The sequence below is a fragment of the Stegodyphus dumicola genome, chromosome 11, assembly GCF_044657685.1.
Source record: "Stegodyphus dumicola isolate Sdum_Otavi_A_Nest chromosome 11, ASM4465768v1".
Classification (NCBI taxonomy): Eukaryota; Metazoa; Arthropoda; class Arachnida; order Araneae; family Eresidae; genus Stegodyphus; species Stegodyphus dumicola.
In genome coordinates, this window is record NC_140778.1 from 94,042,859 (window position 1) to 94,063,304 (window position 20,446).

Consider the following 20,446-nt stretch of genomic DNA (forward strand, 5'->3'; position numbering starts at 1 on the left):
TCCCTCCCCCTTTTATGTCTTAGAAGAAAGACTGATATTTGAGCATGAAAACATAGTAGATATGTTATATCAAAATAGTTCTTGCTATAGGGAGAATCTTTGGTATTATATTATTTTTGCCATTAATTACAAGTATTTAACAATGTAGTGTAAAAGTACTTTTTTTTGTGGTTAATAATTATCACTTTGTTGTCTGCATAAATATTAAAATATGTGACATAGATACATTTATTTTTAATATAAGAAATCAAGTATGTATCCCCAGATTATTCATTATTTCCCAAGTATTTAACAATGTGGTGTAAAAGTACTTTTTTTTGTACTTTTTTTAATAAATATTAAAATATGTGACATAGATACATTTATTTTTAATATAAGAAATCAAGTATGTATCCCCAGATTATTCATTATTTCCCAAGTATTTAACAATGTGGTGTAAAAGTACTTTTTTTTTGTGGTTAATAATTATCACTTTGTTGTCTGCATAAATATTAAAATATGTGACATAGATACATTTATTTTTAATATAAGAAATCAAGTATGTATCCCCAGATTATTCATTTAATTTTTATGCACTAAATGTGAATTTTTTGTCAGAAAAATAGTCATCTTTAAATGAGACCTTTTTTAGCATTTTAAAAAATGTTTTCAATTCATTATTACCCATTTTAAGTATTCTTATTCAGAAATTTTCTTTTTTAGCTGGAATTTGCAAGAACAGTATATAGATTATTTAGAAAATAAATTAAATAGTGGCAGCGAACATAGTAAGTGTTCTAAAATTAACTGTTTTTCAACTTTTCTATATATAAAAGTGCACATGTAGTATAGATGTTTACTAAGTTATCTAAATACTATTTTGTCCAAGTAATTTTATAGAAGTATTAAAAACATATGAATCGTTTTTATCGAGATGTGCATTGTGTATTAAAAAAATAAAATTATGTATTTAAAGAGCAAATTGCATAGAATTTAATACATAAATTTTTGAAGGGGATATAAAGTTTTTTAAATACATCAAAAGGATTTTTTTCACATATGCTGCAAACAAAGGTATAAAATTATTGCCAATTGACAAGGCTTGATCTTTCATTCATGTGAAAAGAAATGTGGAATTGAATGCAGTCATGCACAAAATTGAAATTTTCTCTCTCTTTTTTTTAAAGTTTTATAAGAAACGAGATATAGTAACTTCTTGGTTATAGGCCTCTCTCGATTATATGATGATTTTTCCAAATCTTAGTGTAAGAAATAGGAAAATAATGCTTAAATTTTTGCTTACCAGCCACATTAGAGAATACTTTCAATTATAAAAAATTTAGTTGCTGAGCCTGGTTTGAATGAAAAGAATCTGTTCCCCTTATATCATTGTATACTTTATAATGTCAGGGTTTTTTTGGACAGTCCAATGAATCGATTTCCCAACACGCTTCTTTGCAGAAGTCTTCTAGCCATCAGCTGTCTAGTGATTACCTTACCATAATCAAGTCAAAAAAAGATAGTAGTATTTCACTTCTTCTTAATAATTATTACTTTACTTATAGGAAAACATCTGTTAAGTGTATTATTTAGAAAGTTTTGCTAAGCCCTCTCCAGTTTTAAGTATTTTTTACATTTTAGGAAGATGAGCTAAAGAAAACTTTTATCAGTTTCCTTTAACTTGCTGAGAAGGTAACAGTATTACCAGGGGGGGGGGTGGAAAGAATGTTTAACTAAACCATTCAGTTACAGCATTCATCTTGAATAATAATAGTTTTCATCAGAAACTATATATTAACTGGGGTACATTCAAAGAAAAGATTTAAATTCTGAAATCAGCTTAGGTTCTATGATTCAAATATATGAGAGCTTTTAATTTACCTGCTGGTATTGAAGTTAACAGCAAAAAGTGTAACTGTTATCAAAGCGTGAAATTGAAAAATTTTTCTCCTTTTTGGGTATGTCTTGAAAAATTAAAACAGAATGATGAGCTAAAAGGTATCACTGCCGTAGTTAAAAAAGTTCAGCTGCTGAAAAATTTAATGCTGCTCTGAGGTTAATTGATTTATCCAGTCCAATTAATGGTTATAACATAAAAGACATCAGCTGTAAGGAAAATTGCCTATCTTATTGGCTTTCACCAAATAAAATACTGGATTTTAAAGGAAAAATTGATTATACTTCCATACTATGATGAAAGAGATAAAAAATAAACTGCTATCTGTAGTTAGTTATCAGCAAACAATTGCCATGCTCATCTGCAGATAGTAAAAAGATGTGGAAGACATCTAGACTTGCAGACTTTTTGAGTGAATTTGGAGAAGTGGTGCAGATAGATGGATCAGTGCCTTACATGTCCATGTGGATCCCATCAAATTGTACTAGCTGTATGCAGTGATTAGATCTTGATATAATATCGTAGTAAAGGCACATTTACAGAAAAAATTTATTATCTTATTGGCTCTCACCAAATAAAATACTGAATTTAAAAGGAAAAATTAAATAGGCTTCCATACTATGATGAAAGAGATGAAAAATAAATTGCTATCTGTAGTTATCAGCAAACAATTGCCATGCTCATCTGCAGATAGTAAAAAGATGTGGAAGACATCTAGACTTGCAGACTATTTTAGTAAATTTAGAGAAATGGTGGCAGATAGGTGGATCAGCCATGTGGATCCCATCAAATTGTACTAGCTGTATGCAGTGATTAGATCTTGATATAATATTGTAGTAAAGGCACATTTACAGAAAAAATTTATTGTGAAATACTTTGTGGTTCTTGATCCAGAAAACAATGTCCTGGATGCTGATTTTGTATTGAGATAAGTGATGTGCCAAAAGAACTATAACTCTTTCTGATTTAAAAAAAAAAAAAAAAGGCACTAGAAGATAATGAGAGCAGATGCAGATTTTAACATTGAAAAAGAAAATTCATGTTAATCACTTTTCAAGATTTTGCTGATGTTGAAAGTCTGTTAACAGCTGATTTAAGGAAAGTTAGAGCTATCCATGATGAACTACGTAGCTGAAAAGATGAAATTGGCATTCAGACTGCTGCATGTTTTTCAAATGCTCTGAAAGCTTTAGAAAAAAGGCACTGTGCTCAAAATGCTGAAAAATTAGAAAAGTTGATTTTTTTTATCTTCTTTTATATATATGTATATATAAAGCCTGTGTGTCTTGTAATAAAGTAAATAAATATGCAGTTACTTTAATTTGCATTATTTTTCAATTGGAAGACAAAATAATAACCATTTTAATAAAAATTCTGATTAAACGTTTGATTAAGCACAATTCTCACTATACATAGGGCTTTAATAATTTCAGATATGTAAAATCTCACTTATTTTCCATTTTTCATCAGTCCTTTCTAAGTTATTTAAATACGAGTTACTATTTAATATCATTGATTGGCAGCTATAGGTATTCAACCGTTGTCATTTTTTTCCTTTCAATGCTGATGCTGTCGCCTATAGGTTTTGGTTTTACATGAAAATTATCAGTAAAGAAGAGGAGTACTTGTGTTTACTTCATTTTATAATTAAATAAGTATTAGAGAAGAAATACCATATTTATGATGTAGTAATATTCTTTTCTTTTGTCCAGCTGAACTTATGAGCTTGAGGGAATCTGAAGAGAAACTCAAACAACAACAGATAGAAGCTACCAGAAGAGAAAACATTTTAGTAATGAGGCTTACTACAAAAGAACAAGAAATGCAAGAATATGCTGTAAGTATTCTCAGTGTCTTTTAATTATTGTTATTTTTTTAATCTATTTTTAAGTATAATAAAATTCTAGTTAACTAGGTCTTGTTTAAAAAAAATTTGTTTATTGTGGAATGATGAAGAAAGCTAAAACCATCAGGGTAAAAAATGAAATTGTTTTGCATAAATATAAAAAGGTCAAGTAAAATTTGTGAGATAAGGCCAGTGATAATATGATGTTACAGAATTTGGGAGTTTTTATCCACAATAGTTTATAATTTACTGTGCTTAATCTGAAATATATTAAGTTGTTAGTTTAATTTGTGTAACCAGATGAAGTTTAATTTGTGTAACCAGATGAACATGTTTTCTGAATTCAGTTGCTTGAAGATGCAGGAAAATTGTTAATATTTTAAAATTTAATTTTATAATATAGGTTATTAGTCTCCACCCCCTTTTTTAACTGCTCGTGGATTAACTATGGTTTGTGTTATTTGTGGATGCTGTGCCTGTTATTATTCTGTTAATTGGGAGCTGAGTTTATTTTTTCTTGACATTTTCTTTACTGATTTGGTGATTACTAATAGCAGTTGCTTGATAAGCATAAATATTGCAAAGTCAAAGATTGTACATTGGCTTTAAACTTTTTCTCATGTTTGTTTCAGTTATTCATGATGATGAAATTCAACAAATGAACAGCAGATTATGTAATTAATTTTTTAAAAGCCCACGAGTGGTTAGCATTGCGCTACTTCTGAATGATCATGATGTCATCTGGGGGGGGGGGATTGTGAAAATTTGAATTGATTTGGGCTGCTTCGCTAACAGTTGCTCTCAATTTTTTTTAACACGTCATTAGCATTACCATAAGAAAACATTTAAAAAATATTATGATTAAAATTTTAAAGTCCTATTAAAAAGTAACATTTAACTTTAACATTTTTCAGTTTTTTTTTTTTTTTTTTTTCTTTTTTCTGGCTTTACCTGTATTTTACTTCCATTTTTTAACATATATTTCATATCCACCAGTATGTATTTGACCTAGGATGTTTTTCATGCTCACTCAGTCAATAGCATCTCCCCCATCTATTTCAGTTTTTTAAGTTGTTCAGTAGGATATATGAGCGTATCCTTTAATAATTCAATCCATTTCCTTAACCATTTGTTCTCGTATCCTAGCCTAGCTGAAAATACAAATTCCTCTGGCTTCCTGTATCTTCTTTCTCTTGCAGAATTCCTGAGATTACCTTGCTGGTAATGAATATCTTCTTTCATCCCTAGGATTTAACCTTGTATCAGAAAATCTTCTTTTGTACTCTCCTTTCAAGTAAAAAAAAAAAAAAAAAAAACACCATCTTGAATACTTGAGCATCATTTTCTGCTAGTCACTATAATATAACTGCTGGCTTCTTACCAGTTTATAAACTTCCCCGAGTCTCTGATGTTTTTAACTTGTGTACCAGAATGAATGTAAGCTGCTACTTCATAAAATGATTTCCATCCTTCTTATGGTATAAAGGAAATGCCTGCAGCTTGCCCGCTCTCCCTTTTTTGAGGATCACTTTTTTTTTTAGTAAGAACTATAAATCTTTAATATTGTACGTTTAAAAGGTTTTCCTTTTCTAACATCATTCATTTCTTTTGGGATAATAGTCATCAAACTGCACTGGTTTAGAATTTGACATCTTCACTTGAGATGACAACGTAAATAAGTGTGTGTCATATAAATGATAGCCACGTCTGAAATTTCATTCTTCTTTCTGTTCTACAATAAATGGAATATCTTCTTGGGAGAATTCCCCAGCAATTTTGAATTCATCTCTCATTAATTCGTTTATCTCTTTTCCGGATTCTCTGAATTTTTTAAATTCTTCTTTCACAACTAACTATGCACTCTCCATAGAAGTGGTAGCGTCCTCTTGTTAGAAAATTATCCTCAGGCATATATGGCACATCACTGTCAACTTGGAAGATAATATCTGTTTGGCAATTTCTTGGTATTTTCTATGCAAGCCTTGTGATTATCATATTCCACATCCCAACTGTACATCCTGCTAACAATGTAATGGTACAAACCTTTGTTTTTATTACATTTGCTTCAAACATAATTTGTATAATCAACTTCATATTTTGCAGAATAGAATACTGGCTACAAAATTATGTTAATAATTATTTTCGTATTTTCATCCACTTATAATTAAATGAACAAATTTTCTTCAGTGCATTCAGACCCAATAAATAGATAATCTTTCGCGTAACCAATATATATATAATAGTATATTTCGCGTAACCAATATATATATAATAGTGTACACCGTATGGGGTAAATCTAAGAATGTTCGTCCAACCAATAAGTCAACTCGATCCAACACAATTATCCAATCCTCAGTCCAATCCAACACAATTAATACCGGAATATTTTTCAATATTACGTCAGTTTTTAAATTCACAACTTCTGCACAAGCCCTTTTATTGGATAGTTTTGATTTTCAAAACCAAATAACTCTTTTTTTGCAAGACAAAATATTTATTCTGAGACTTTTTGAAACTGATTCTCTAAGAAGACATGCCAACACTCCCGAGTCAATCAAAGATGTAATACTAGAATTGTTAATTTAAAGGATTCCACCGAGTACATATCAGCTGATAAGGAAGATTTATCAAGGTTGCGGACATTTAATGTAGCTTCTTTTTTTATTCTTAACATAATATTAAATGGTTTTTGATTGTCATTACATTTATGTGTGTAAGCACATATATTATTTTTGCCCTCTCGTCATGTCCCTGTTTTTGAATTTATTAGAATTGAATCTATGCGAGTTACGAGAATTCATTACTTGCGGAATATTCTTAGAATCATCCGAAGGCTATGATTTAAAGCTACATTTAAATTCATTACTTATTTTTATTCCTGATCAAACATTTCTGCATTAGTGTTTACATATTAACCATGGCCATGAATTAATAAAATGTTCTCATGTAGAATTTGAAACATCCTCTTATTTTAACTGATATGCTATAATTAATTCTTTTAAAAAATCAGAATAATTTATTTTTAATCCTGCTAACCATTCATTAGAGCAGTTATGAATTGTGAAAACGTGAATTACTGTTATTGATGATGTTTGTGATCGTAACCGGCATGTGGTGGGACCCGTTCCACAATTTCCATCATGAGCTCAGTTAGATCGCTTTTACATTCTTTGTCAAGAAAACAAATTGTGTATATTGTATGATACTTTAGGTATGTTTAATAGTTTTCGTTAGTACATTTAATAGCTTTTATTTATATGTTTAAAAGCTTTCGTTGATATATTAAATCTTTCATAAATGTGCTAAATAGCTTTCATTAATAACTTTAAAATGGGAGTGGAAAATGGAACATTTACTTTTTTTGTGTTTCCATTTGGCCTTCAATGGCACTAAAGTATGGTAGGTTGACATTGACATCCCAGTTCTGAAATTTGTTAGTTTAAACTTTTTCTGACATGTCCGCTATGTGTGTCCCTTTAGTTATTCATGAGGGCAAAATTCAACAAACGAACAAGGAATGTTTCATTTAATTAATTTTTAAAAAGGGTACTTGTGTCTAGAATCATCTCTTTCTTACTCATGGTTACATTTTTCTCTGTCATGTTTATATTTTCATCTTTTGTGTTTACGTTATTACATCTACTTCTGAATGACCATGACATCATCTGGCATTAAACTGTGGAAATTGCTAACATATATTTAAACCTAAAGTAGCTTATTTTCTAAAGTTCTACGTGAAACTTATTTTTCATGTGTTGTTAACTAACTATGTCTTCTTTTGGGAGGAAAGGTAAGAGATGTAGGAAAATGACTCGTCAACACTTGAAGTATGTTTATTGATACGTTTTCCTTTTATATGAAGTGGGAATATAAATTGTAATTTATATATTTAAAAAATGTCCACTTTTTATAAAAGGTACAAATGGTTTCATTCTGTTATTGCACAATTTTAATTAATTTTGTAAGAGCATGAATGATAAAAAATGAAAGCCATGTATCTTTTGGTGTCTTTCAATCTAGTATCTTTACAATCAAATAATGCCATTAAGATAACCTTAAAGTTTTGGAATTTAAAATTGGGTGTAGGAAAGAAATTGCCAGTCATAGATATGATTGTGATAGCAATCAGTATCTAAAATTTCTGTGGATAGAAAATCTTGTTTTGGCAATAAATTTTATAGGAGAAAAGTAAATCATATATATAATCTGCACTATTAAAATTCTAGATATTTTTTGTAAGTAATTTTTTGGGGGAGGAGAAGCTAATACAGTACAAAGTCCGTAATCCGGACTAATCAGGACTTCGACGATTCCGGATTAGGTTTTTTTTTTTTTTTTTTTTTTTTTTCCCCCTCTTCTTCTCCTTTGGATTATAGATAATTCATTTAAATCTTGTAAGATGGCATGCAAAAATTATACAATTAAAACTATGAAACCATAATTTATGAAATAAAGAGCAATTATGATTTAAAGGGTATCAAAATTTACATAAAAAGCTTAATATTTATTTGTTTACTTTATTAAACATTTCTTTCAATGTAAGTTTAAGTTGCTTCATTTTTTGTGCTAATACTTTCTCTTTAATTTTATAAACAGATATAATTTCTTGTTCAGTTACAAAGTTTCACTGTTCAAATCCCGTAGTTGCTGTGTCGAGAATACTGACTAACTGGTCAATCGAAATTTTTTTGTTTTCAGTAACCTCTCTGTCACTTTCTTCACTGCCGGAAGCGGTACATCGAAACATTCTTTCGCGTTGTAGATCCCTTGGCAGCTCCAGAATTGGAAACTCTTTTTGACATAATTGAAAGTTCAATCTTTATTTTTTAAAATTGCTCTAACAGTCTGCAAAAAATAATAATCAGGATCCAATTAGAAGATTAAGAAACAGTGCAATCTGAAACATTAACTGAAATGCCTTAGAATCAGTGAAGATAATCTTAGCCTAGCTTATACCATCTGTTATACATTAAACATGCATGCGTAAAGCATAAAAAAAAAAAAAAAAAGTTTTGGGCTGTGAGGTCCGGATTATAGATCATTCCGGATAATGAATGTCTGCATTACGGACTTTGTACTGTATTGTAAAATGTTATGGAGTGTGCTTGTTATTCATTAAACCTGTAAAGGGATTACAATTTTAATTTTCTCGCTTAGATCAAGTTAGTTTTCGAACTGATATCATCAGTATTTATTGCTGTTATCATATATAAACATTGCGGAAAAACGGCAGCACTTAAAGCTACCAAATTGTGAATACACCCGAACATGAACACCTAGAAGCCCAGAGTTTGAATTTGTTTTTTTGTTTATTTTATATTTTGTGAAGTTTTTATGAATTTTTTAGTAACAAATTCACTGATTGAAAAGCAGTGTGTTTCCATTCAGCAAAGTGTAAGATATTTTGTTTGAAATTTTATCAGAATGTTCATTCAAAAGAAATGAATGGCCATTGTCCGGAATAAAATATTTTTATTTTCCAAGCACCAACTAGTAACATTAAGTGTGTTGTCATTTGGGAAAGTATAAATAATTTTTTCACGTGTAATTTATGTGCTATTAATTAACAAGCCAAGTGATTTCAAAGCAATAAATGCTGTTCTTCATCTCTCTTATTTTGAATTACTAACTGGACCAGTGAAATAGCATTAGCTGAACTTGTTAAAATCATATATATTTACTTTTTTTTATAACTACTACTTTAGGTGGCTAGCCCTGCAGGTTGCTAATTAAATGATAAGTTTTAAATATCATGTAATTTAGTTTCAATAGAACCATTCTGTAACTTAACAACATTAGTAACAAAGTTACATACTAACAACAAACATAATTGGTGAAAAAACTATTTATAAAATATATATAAACTACTATCATTATTGATTAAAAATGTTATTCTTTTCTTTAGGAATTGTGTTGAAATATTTCATATTCATATGTTTGCCCCTAGATATTGAAAATTTTTAAAGGTTTAAATGCATTTGTATAGCCATTATAGTGCTTTTTAATTGAAGAAATTCGACCATTCTCAATTATTGAATATTTTTAGGGTCAAATTCAAGAGCTGAAACAGGCACAGGTGCCTTCAATTGCACAGTTACGATCTGCATTATTGGATCCAGCTGTTAATCTCCTGTTTGAAAGAATGAGAAAGGAAATGGATGCTCTTAAGGCCCGTCTTGAAGAGACACAAAATGAACTCAACGCATGGAAATTCACTCCTGACAGGTGCGACATGGACAAGTCTCTCCTGGAATATCATAGTCTTCACGTACTCTTATTACCCGCTCGATAGACCTTATTGAAACCCCGTGTACTTTGCCCGTTCGTAATAACATTCAGTGCCCTCAACGAGCTTGGGGATGTCAGGCTGCTGGCATCTGCGACTCTTCAAGCTTGTCAACTATCATCATTATTTTTTTGTTTTAATCGGCACAGGAATAACATGCTGTTTGTAGCAACAACATATTTTTTGTTGTGTTTTGTCCAAGAAGCAAAATTTTCAGTTCCCTCAAAAAGTATGCTTTTAAGAATGGTAGGATGCGAATGTTTTTGTTCAATTTCAAATTTACTCCAAACATTCTTATCGTGGAACAGCTTTTTGAAAAAATATACATTTATTGCTATGGGTGTGGAAAACTTCAGTAAAATACATTTGTTACAATTAGCTGAGTTAAAATTCATAGATATTTTTGTGTCTGAGGTTCAGTGCAAAATGTAATACGCAGTTTTTCAGTTGTGTCTATAATGTGTTTGTTACAAAATTTTATCTCTTTTGAGAATATATGAAATATTTTTAGAATGGTGGAAAAATCAGTTCATGGAATAAGTAAAGAAATCACTTTCAAAATTAGTAGCAGAATTTGATTCTTTAACTTCATGAAAATGAAGGTATGTTTGGGGTTTCTGTTACTGCTTCTTGAAACTGCTGACTGCCTTCTCATGATACGAAAACACTTTTAGCATTTGCTAATGCATGGCTCACAAAGACAAACTGCATCAGAAGAATCTAAATTTTCAAGAAACTCTCGGGAGTCTTTTAGACTTCTAAAGTAAGACGATAAAAACTATTTGTAGTGAATAATTTAAGTAATAAAAACTTTTGTTATGTACTTGGCAGGTAAGTATGAGATAAGATTTTGCAGTTCATCATTTTAATTTCTTCATTGCAAAGTTCAGATCTGTTTAAAATGAAGTCTTGCAATGTAGTTTCCATGGAAAAAAATTTTTTTTGCTAACACATTTCTTATTGGAATGTTACAACATTTACTGCACTCTATTCTTACTGTACTGTAGCATCGCCTGCTGTCTTCTGCTTTTTCTCTTCCGTAATGTGTATTGTTAAGTTTTATTGATAAACTGCCTGCTTTTGTGGGGTATGTTATTTTAATGCATTTTGTAAAGTTAATATTTTTTTTGTGTGTGTATGTGCTTCTTTTCTTATAGAATGCGCTTTAAACAGATAATTCTACACAAAATCTGAAGCTCTTATTCTTAGTAATTAGGATTAAAATATTTTGGTTCAGTTTCATATTGTTATTTGTTGGGTAGTATTTAGTATTTCAAACTAACTGAGAGTTTCTGATTATTTGCAAGCTAAATTCCCCAAAAATTTGCATTTATAGTTATGAATTCCTAAAGATATGCAGTTTTAGTTTTTATAAATGACTTTTTCAAGAAAAGTCTTATATTTAATTTCTTAAGCTTTGTCTTAAAAATTTGCTCATGTGTTAATGTCAGTGATGTCGAATTTTTATGTAATATTTCTAAATTCTCTGAAGATACATAATTGATAATAAACCATGAATATTCGCAAAGCCAGGCCACAGTGGGGTGTGTATTTTATTTGGCAGTATTTATAAGTTGCACTTTCAGATACATTTAAAAACCTAGCTTTATTATAAAATTTTAGCAAATAGAGTTTAAAAATCAAGGCCCTAGTAATTAAATTAGCAAATGCTTATAAAAGACAAAATCATTTAGCCTTAATAATTAAAAGATTCATTTTTGGAAGAATGTCTTATCTCTGCTAATGTATCTGAACATTAAAAAATTGTGGCTTTGCCTTTCAGCATGATTTGTCAAAGTCCTTACTTATGTTCTGTATGCATTTCTGTAATGCAATATGAATTTAAAATTATCTTTTTGCCTGTGTATGATGCACAGTTTTCCCTATAATTCTTTTTTTACTTACTTTCAACTTTATTATTTTCTGATATTCCTGTTGATAGACTTAAAATTTATATTTCAGTAGGTTAGGGATACTTTTAGCAGAGATTGGACAGAATTTAAGGAACCTTTATGGTAAATTTAAGTAATCAAATACTTAAAATTTAAGTAATCAAATACTTAAATTTACCACATAGGTCTATTTAAGTATTTGATTACAATTGTTATATTTATGTATATATTTGTATTGAAAATAAAATTTTAATTACTTCATATTCTGAGTGTTAAGTATAGTGCTTTTATTGAAAAAAAAAATAAATGTAGTAATTAGTACATTCCTTCCAAAATATCATCTGGTACACATTAAAAAACTATAATGTTATGAAAGTTTTATTTCTTGCAGTTAATTGCTCTAATTCTTAATTGTAATATATGGGTATTTTATTTTTAGCTGTGCTTAAGGAACTTTAAATTCCTTACAGTATAGTTAAAAATAATAATAAAAAAATGATAGTATAAACAGTATTAAACAGTATCAGAAAATGATAAACAGTATTAAACATTTATTAGAAAACTTGTATCTTGGACAACTTGTAAATAGATACAGCTTTTTTATCTCTGTGTAGTTTATGTATTTTGATAAATATCAAAGTGGAATATTTGCACTCATTCATTTGTTTACTAAAATCACTCTGCTCTTTTACAAAATATTTTTAATGTGTTTGCATTTTGATTATATTAATTAATTTGCACCATACCATATACAACTTTACTAAATATAAGTGAGTTTTTTTTCCCTTCCCAATTAAATTTAAACTTTAAATCAGATAAGATTTTATGTTTGTGGTTGTACTGTCTGGTGTTCAGGTTCTTTATTATTATTAAAGGATTATAAACAGGTATTCCCCCCTTCAATGTCACCTATAAATAAGAGAAATTGAATTAAAAACAATTAATTCAATTAATCTATATAATATTTACATCCACACACAGGTTGAAGTATTACTTTAATTAAAATCCTACCCTGTTAAAAAGTTGCCATAGATTTCTTTAGTTGCCAATAATAATATAAAATAATTAGTATGATAGATGCTTTATATTTGGGAAGTATTCTTATTGAAATTCGCTTTATGATTATTAAATTTTATTTGTAGATAATAAATATCTTTGAACAGTGAAGTTATTTGCTTTGTGATCATTTGTTCACTTGAAGAATTCTGTGATTCTCATCCAAACAAATTTGGAAATTATCATTTGCAGTAAACAAGCCTGTGAATCTAAGACATAATTACATCATTTTACATGTATTATAAAGAATATTTACTTGTAGCATTTTACATGTATTATAAAGAGTCAATAGCTGGTATTTTCCCATAAGCATCAGTCCAGCTTCCAAACATTAAGCTTTTAATGCGAAGCTGTTTGCATGTTATTCTTTTTAAATATTCGCCATTCTGTCAATGAACTTCATCATTTATCATTTCTAAATGCACCAGTTAAAAAAGAATATGCTCCTATATCAATGTTTGAATGAAAGTGAGAGCCAACTGTTATTAACAATATTTTAATTTAAAATATTTTACATGAATAATTCGAAAGATACACATTATAAAAAGGAATGCATTAAATTTTTTGAGTTAAAATGTGTGCAACTAGTCCATTTCAGAAATATACATTATGTCACTTTGAAGATGTGTGTTAAGATCCGATTGCATCATGAAATGTGAATTTTTTTTTTATGTATGATATTATTTTGTATATATTTGTTTTGACTCATAAAAATTTTAAATATTTACTGAAATTATTTCAAACCTTGTTGAATGCATTTATTATGGGTTATGCATTTGGTAACTTATGATACTGACATCAGTTTAAGATTTACTTCAGTATCATTTTACATAGTGATATGTAAGAGGCTATTATTAAATATACATGTTCTAAATTTTCAGATAGTTGTCATTATTCATAAAAAGTATTTACATTTTGTATGTTATTTTGTTCTACAGTAAAGTTCATATATTTATAAGAATTATTTATTATAAGTCTTATTACTATGTTTACATATGCATAGGAGTTATTATTATTTAATACAGTGATCTCCAAAAATTTTTGATAACATACTTCTAAGACAAATAATTTGTATCCCATATAATATTGTATAATGTATATAGTTATTATATAATTACAAAACAATTTAAAAAACAAAATATAAATATGCCTAGTATTTTCGTGCTTTAAACTGCAGAAAATTATCATTAAAGTCTTATTATATATTTTAATTGGTTATAGTCAACACCAGCTTTAAAGCTGGCACTTTCATAGCATTGAGCTCTCCAGATGCTAGTGCAACCAGACACAGTGAACAACGAGAGAATTTTGCCCTCATGTTACACACGATCAAGCACTTGCCAAATGATCATGAACTTACTTCTTTGTTATATCCCAAGTATCAGCTTGGAGCCCACTGATTTTATGAATGAGTTAATCATTTGTGCATGAATGACAAGCATAAGCATTGACATTAAGTTATGCAAGATCAAATTTCTGTGTAAACATTTAACAGCATATAAATAATTTGTATATTTCCTACCTTTTATTGACAAGTGACAGTTATAAAAGCAAAAACAAGAAGATTATTTGGCATTTTATGTATTCATAATACCACTTTAACAAAATACATACATTGTTAAAGTGATATTTGATTTAAAGAAATTAAATTTTAGCAAAGTCTACACTTTGTTAAAGGTATAAAGGAAATATTTAATTTTTTAGATGAATTGTATTATAAATTATGTTAACATATCTTATGTATTAAGAGTATTGGTAGTATAGATATTTATATTGTTACTACAGGAAATTTTCTAAATCGTTTAACTATAGATACTTATTATAGGAAGCTGGTCTATAACATACTTCAGTGGCAAATTCAGTTTTGAATGCGACTATAGTGAGGAGTGTTTTTATAATTTTTTATTCTAGTTACACTTAATCCTCCTTCTATATGCAATTCGGTTGATATCTGATATATGTAAGATCTATAAAGATGCTGCAAATTTTTGAATTTAGCTTGCAAGTAAAATTTATAATCAAGTCTATTGTTATATGTAATTCTCTAGGTAACTGAGATTTTTAATTTGTAAATGTATGTGCTAATGGTAATGTATGTGTTTGTTTGTGTATGTGTATTTATATTATGCACATACCATATATTCTGGCATATAATGTACACTTTTAATACAACATATAACATGAAAAGTTCATCTTAGTCTTCTTCCATTACATCTTCAGGTATATCATTGAATTCTGTGTCATCTTTACCCTCATTGTTAGTCTTTATTCATAAATAAATCATTATCTTCCATTCCACTTCACTTGCTAGATAAAGTACATTTTTTAATTGACTTTTGAACTATGATGGGTTTAATTTTATTTTTTGCTTTGTATTACACGCGGACACATTATTTCTAGACTGGCATAATGCATATGTCTTCCTTTTGTAAATATTTTTTCATGTTCTAACATCCATGTATTCTACTGTTTTTGAATTTTCTTTGAATGGTTAATTGATAAACACATCTAAAGTCTGCACTAATGGAATTAATCCACCTAAATAACTGCCATGACTGTATGTTTGTCTCTTTACAACAATTTCTTTGTATTACCATTAGGTAGGATCTCAACATGTATGAAAAACTAAGACTTTCTGAATTCTTTTAAGTCAACAGGATGCTTTCGAAAACATTTCTAATTATTTTCACACCGTTTTTGACCATTCGTACTTTCTCGTGAACATGAATGAAAACATGATGTGGGAAATTATATTTTACCATTCTCTTTCTTTTAAAAATAACCATGGGTTTTAATTTTGTAGTATCCTCTACACAGGAGAGCACAGTGATGAGGTGAGATTTTTCTGCGAGTTTTTATTTTTATGTGAACCGTTTTTGTTCTTTTTCACATCGTTTTATTTCCTGCCATATCAAACATTACTGGAAATATTTCCAGTATGCGACAATTTTTTTTTTTTTTTTTACTTTCGTAGGCCAGTAATATTCTGGAAACAGCAATTTGTTATATAAATCTTTTGCAAGCTTTTGTGAAACTTCTGTTTCTTCTCGTAGAACTAATTTATTCTGTGCCATTAATTGACTACACCAATTCAAAGTTTCTTTACAGTTTTCACTTGCATTTGCAATCTTTTTTGCCCACTTTTAGGCTAATAAGTATATACTGTTTCTTGTCAAAATTAATCCATTCTGCCTATTGTCTAGAACCCAATTTGATACACTTTTTTCTGGGATAGACCATTTCATTGCTGCTTTACGCGAAGCACAGTTATTCTTTACATAATAATTATTGTGATTTCATTTTTCTTCCACTTAAGTATGAAGCTTTCACAAACATCAGACATACATTTTCTTTCACAAATTGATTGACTTTGCATTTAAAATCACCGCTGTGTTGTTTGTTGTTTTCAGTAGAAGCCATATTTACTACTAAAAGAAATATAAGCTTAACAGCATTTAAACTAAAGCAAAATGCAGTTTACTAAAGCCTTCGATATTCACTTCAAAATCATGGCTTTCAATTACTACAGAAAGATAAAGCATCTGACTTCCGATTCTGCAAATTCATTCGCATCAGAAGTGCATTCATACCCCAGTTATTTCCCCTTCTCTTGAAACCTTAAATTGACATTCTCATGCACATGTACATTGAATGCAATCCATGCTGTCTGCAGAATTATATACTTCTTCAAGCATTTTCTCTACTCGCATATTGTCCCTCATATCGCTTGTCATTTCAGTAAGCCATTGTTGGAAAGCCTGGGAAAAGTCTTCAAATGAATTATTTTGTATATATTTGTTTTGCCTCATAAAAATTTTAAATATTTACTGAAATTATTTCAAACCTTGTTGAATACATTTGTTATGGGTTATGCATTTGGTAACTTATGATACTCTCATCAGTTTAAGATTTACTTCAGTATCATTTTATATAGTGATATGTAAGAGGCTATGATTAAATATGTATGTTCTAAATGTTCAGATAACATATGCATTATTTTTATGACAAAATCTTTCTCGGTCTGCACTATCAATATGTTGCTTTTCCTTGCTTTTCATATTTTATTTGTTTAATTAAAGGTATTAAAATGAGTTTATCAAAGTAATAGCTAATTAAAAAAGTGAAGCAGTATGCATTTTTTTAATAATTCTGTTTTTAAATGGATTGATTGGGTATGTGGTTTTGTTTACAATGAACGTACTTAAATATTTAAAAAAAATGTAGGTTGAAATTATAGGTGCAAGTTTTACACTGGTGCATGTTATATATCGGAATATATGATATATATATATATACACACACAAACACAAATGTATGCATGCATACTCAAGAGTCGATTAAGTTTGTTTATTTTCTGTTTATTATTAGGGATATATGTTTAATGAAATGTACTTCCTCATTTATCTGAAATCATTGCACTTATACAGTAGTGTCAATATTCTGAAACTGCTTTGCTGCAGGTATTATGATTTATATTGTAGAGTAAATAGGGAATAATGAACTGTTTTTGAAGTTGACAGGAATTTTTTACTTTATTTTGTGAGACTTGCAAGCTGTTAAATTATAGCTTGAAATTCTCGCATATTTGCTAGTACTTATCAACAGTTTGATGAGCATATTCTTATTGATATCTGGGAACAAAGAATGTTTAGACTTACCTGTCTCTCTGTTGTAATGCATAATTTTTGTGGAATAGATCATAATATGAAATATCAATGAATTATAGGTTTGGAAAGGTAATTTTAAGCTCTTTATGATACTCATTGTGTTCTTGTTATACAGAGTGAAAAGTGAATTTTGCACTGGACAGAGGAATATAGTAGTAGTTTTAGTTGTTGTCGTTTAGATATTAGAATCTCATGAAGCTACTTATATGTATATTTTAATATTTTTGATGAGTTCAAGTTACACACACTGTCTTACAAGCAGTTTCTGTTGTTTACAAAAGAAGCAGTCTTGAAAATAGCATTTTGGGGTCATGGGTCTATGCTGACCAAAAAAATAAGCAACATAATTGAGGTTAAAGCAAGCATATACTTTCATAGTTTATTACTTCCATTCCTTTCAGGAGTACTGAGTCCATCTGTTATCATTAAATTAAAAGATAACTGTCTCCAATTAACTATCCTTTAATTTGGTCAGGTAAGAGAAGAGGACCCCATTATCTGAGTTCAACTACTTTGTAGCCATGGGTGTTTGCACTGAAACAATATTAAGGTCTGTTTTATTGTGATTTGAGATGGTTATGTCTGTCTCAGCTGAGTAATTTTTTATTTGGTCAAGGCAGTGGCTCTTTAGTGTGTAATAATGAATTCAGTGTGCTTTTGTGAGCTATTTTTTCAGTCTCTTTTATACTTATGATTCAGAACTCTGTATATGCATGCTGCTGATAATAATTGAACTATTGAATTACATTAAACGTCTATATTGTATATGTACATAACTCATCTTGAGGAGGGTAGTTTAATGAGTGAATGCATTACTGTATTAGAAAAATCAAACATAAAAAGTTTCTTTATTATGTCAGATTTTATTGATAATTCTTCAAACGGCAAACTTTATTTCAATAAATAAAGCACGTTAGTTCAAGCTGAAATTGCAAACTCTGTACACTTGGTTTGCATTTACTTCCAGTATTCTTCAGTGACTTCAAGCTTTTCATACTTTCTGTTAAAATCACTGGACTGAATGAATTTTCTCTTTTGGAAGCATAAATGTCAAGTATCATAATAAAAATTTAGACAGTTCTTTGATTTAAATAGCAAAGTTATATCTATACTTAGTGACCAATTTTGATTAAATCAATTCAGAACCAAAAGTACTGAGGATTTAGAACTATGCCAGACTTTTAATTATTATTTGTCACTAATTTCACTTGAAGTGTTATTCTGATATTTTATTTCTGACATATTTGTTATTCAGTGAATTAATATGCAACCTATGCAAGGAATTTTAATTTGGTTTGAAATTTTAATGAATTGTATTCATTTATAATTTATTAAAAAGTGTAGCTACTTATTATTAAGAGTTTTAAAGCAGCCTTAAAATAAGGGGGAAATATTCTTGCATTTGTTTGAATATTTTAGAGCATCGATAGTATAATATACAGATTATGAAAAGAACTGACTTGAAATTATGCAGAACAACAGAAGTTCGCACCGTGTTTGTATGTTACATGAAATTTCAAAAAAGATTTTGGTTATTTTTTCCTGAAAAGCTTTTGTGCAGTGGTTTATTATCTAAAAATAATGTGATTATGCTGCATATTTTATTTATTTTCTAAAAGTGCCTTATGTGAAATGAACACTATAGGTGGAAGATTTAGGATATGCATGAGAGTCCTCTTTTGTATATATTTCTAATGAGAACTGTTATGGAAAATATTTGTAAGCTCATAAAGAATCAGACAAGACATTACTGGAAGATTAAGAGGGCGGAAAAAGAAATATTTTTCAATTTTAAAGTGTTAAACTTCAGATATTCATTTTTCCCAGTAGCATTAAGCAGTTTTTGAGTAAGGGTGAGTAAATTGTATAAACTAGTTTTTTTATTGTCTGAATTCCAGTATTCTTTTAACTTGTCATATGGTGATAAGAAGCTATGCATATGGGTATGAGGTAAGTATGTAATTGATTTTGCATACTGAAGTGTCAAGGGTTTCTCGAATGAAATTATGTATTGGAAATTTGAGTTTAGTATGCTTTTATTGTCATCTTTTTCATTGACATTATTTTTCTAGCACTTTTCAAACAATATTTGCATTTATTATGAAGTGGATTATACAATAATATTATATTTAGAGGGGTGTCAACATTTAAATTTTCTAAGAAGTTTGAAAAGTGAAGAAAGGAGAAGTCTTTTTTTTTTTTTTTTTCCTCTATCTAAATAGAATTTTGTGATCCCATTTCGATAGCAAATTTTGCTTAATTGAGTGGACAATATAAATTTTTGGAGTATATTTTTATCATTAAGAAGTTTGTTCGAAAAAATTAAGACGACTATATTTTAGGATGAAGAGGAACTGAATAATTGCAAAGCTAAATTCTTTAAAGTATTTTGTGCCAATAAATATTTTGCCCCTTTGATTTTCTCCGCTTCAAATGTGTACAATGGGTTTATGTAAGGTCTATCTCTTGTTCATTAATTTATACTTAAAATGAACTAAATATGTAAATTATGCAGTAAAGTATAAAATAACTGTTATTAGAGGGACTATTAATAGCTTAGATCTCCATACAGCCATTTATAATTCACGCTTTTAAACATTAAGTAAGTTTGGTAAAATTCCGTACACACAATTTAAACTTATTTTGTTGGTATTTCATTATTTTTTAATTTTATTATGTGTTCTAGATTTTATTTGAAAAATGTTGATTTAATCATTTTAATTAAAAAGAGCATTAATTTTCTTGATTATTATGATCCCCAGAAAACAACTGGTGTTATGAATTATTAGTAGCTTAAAATTAGATTTTTATTTCTTTCTTTTT

The 20,446-nt window shown here is 28.8% G+C and overlaps 1 protein-coding gene across 3 annotated transcripts in view; it reads left to right on the plus strand.

Annotated features, from left to right (window-relative positions):
* The window catches only part of LOC118197909 (pre-mRNA-splicing regulator WTAP-like), a 65,110-nt gene that overhangs the window by 29,478 nt on the left and 15,186 nt on the right, over nt 1–20,446 (plus strand). For 2 of the 3 annotated variants that reach the window (XM_085827011.1, XM_085827013.1), the window contains exons 4-6: nt 703–767; nt 3,589–3,713; nt 9,769–9,947. In XM_085827011.1, coding sequence (XP_085683137.1) covers nt 703–767; nt 3,589–3,713; nt 9,769–9,947 — 369 coding nt within the window. The remainder of the gene's footprint in view (nt 1–702; nt 768–3,588; nt 3,714–9,768; nt 9,948–20,446) is intronic. The other variant, XM_085827014.1, reaches the window with a different exon arrangement.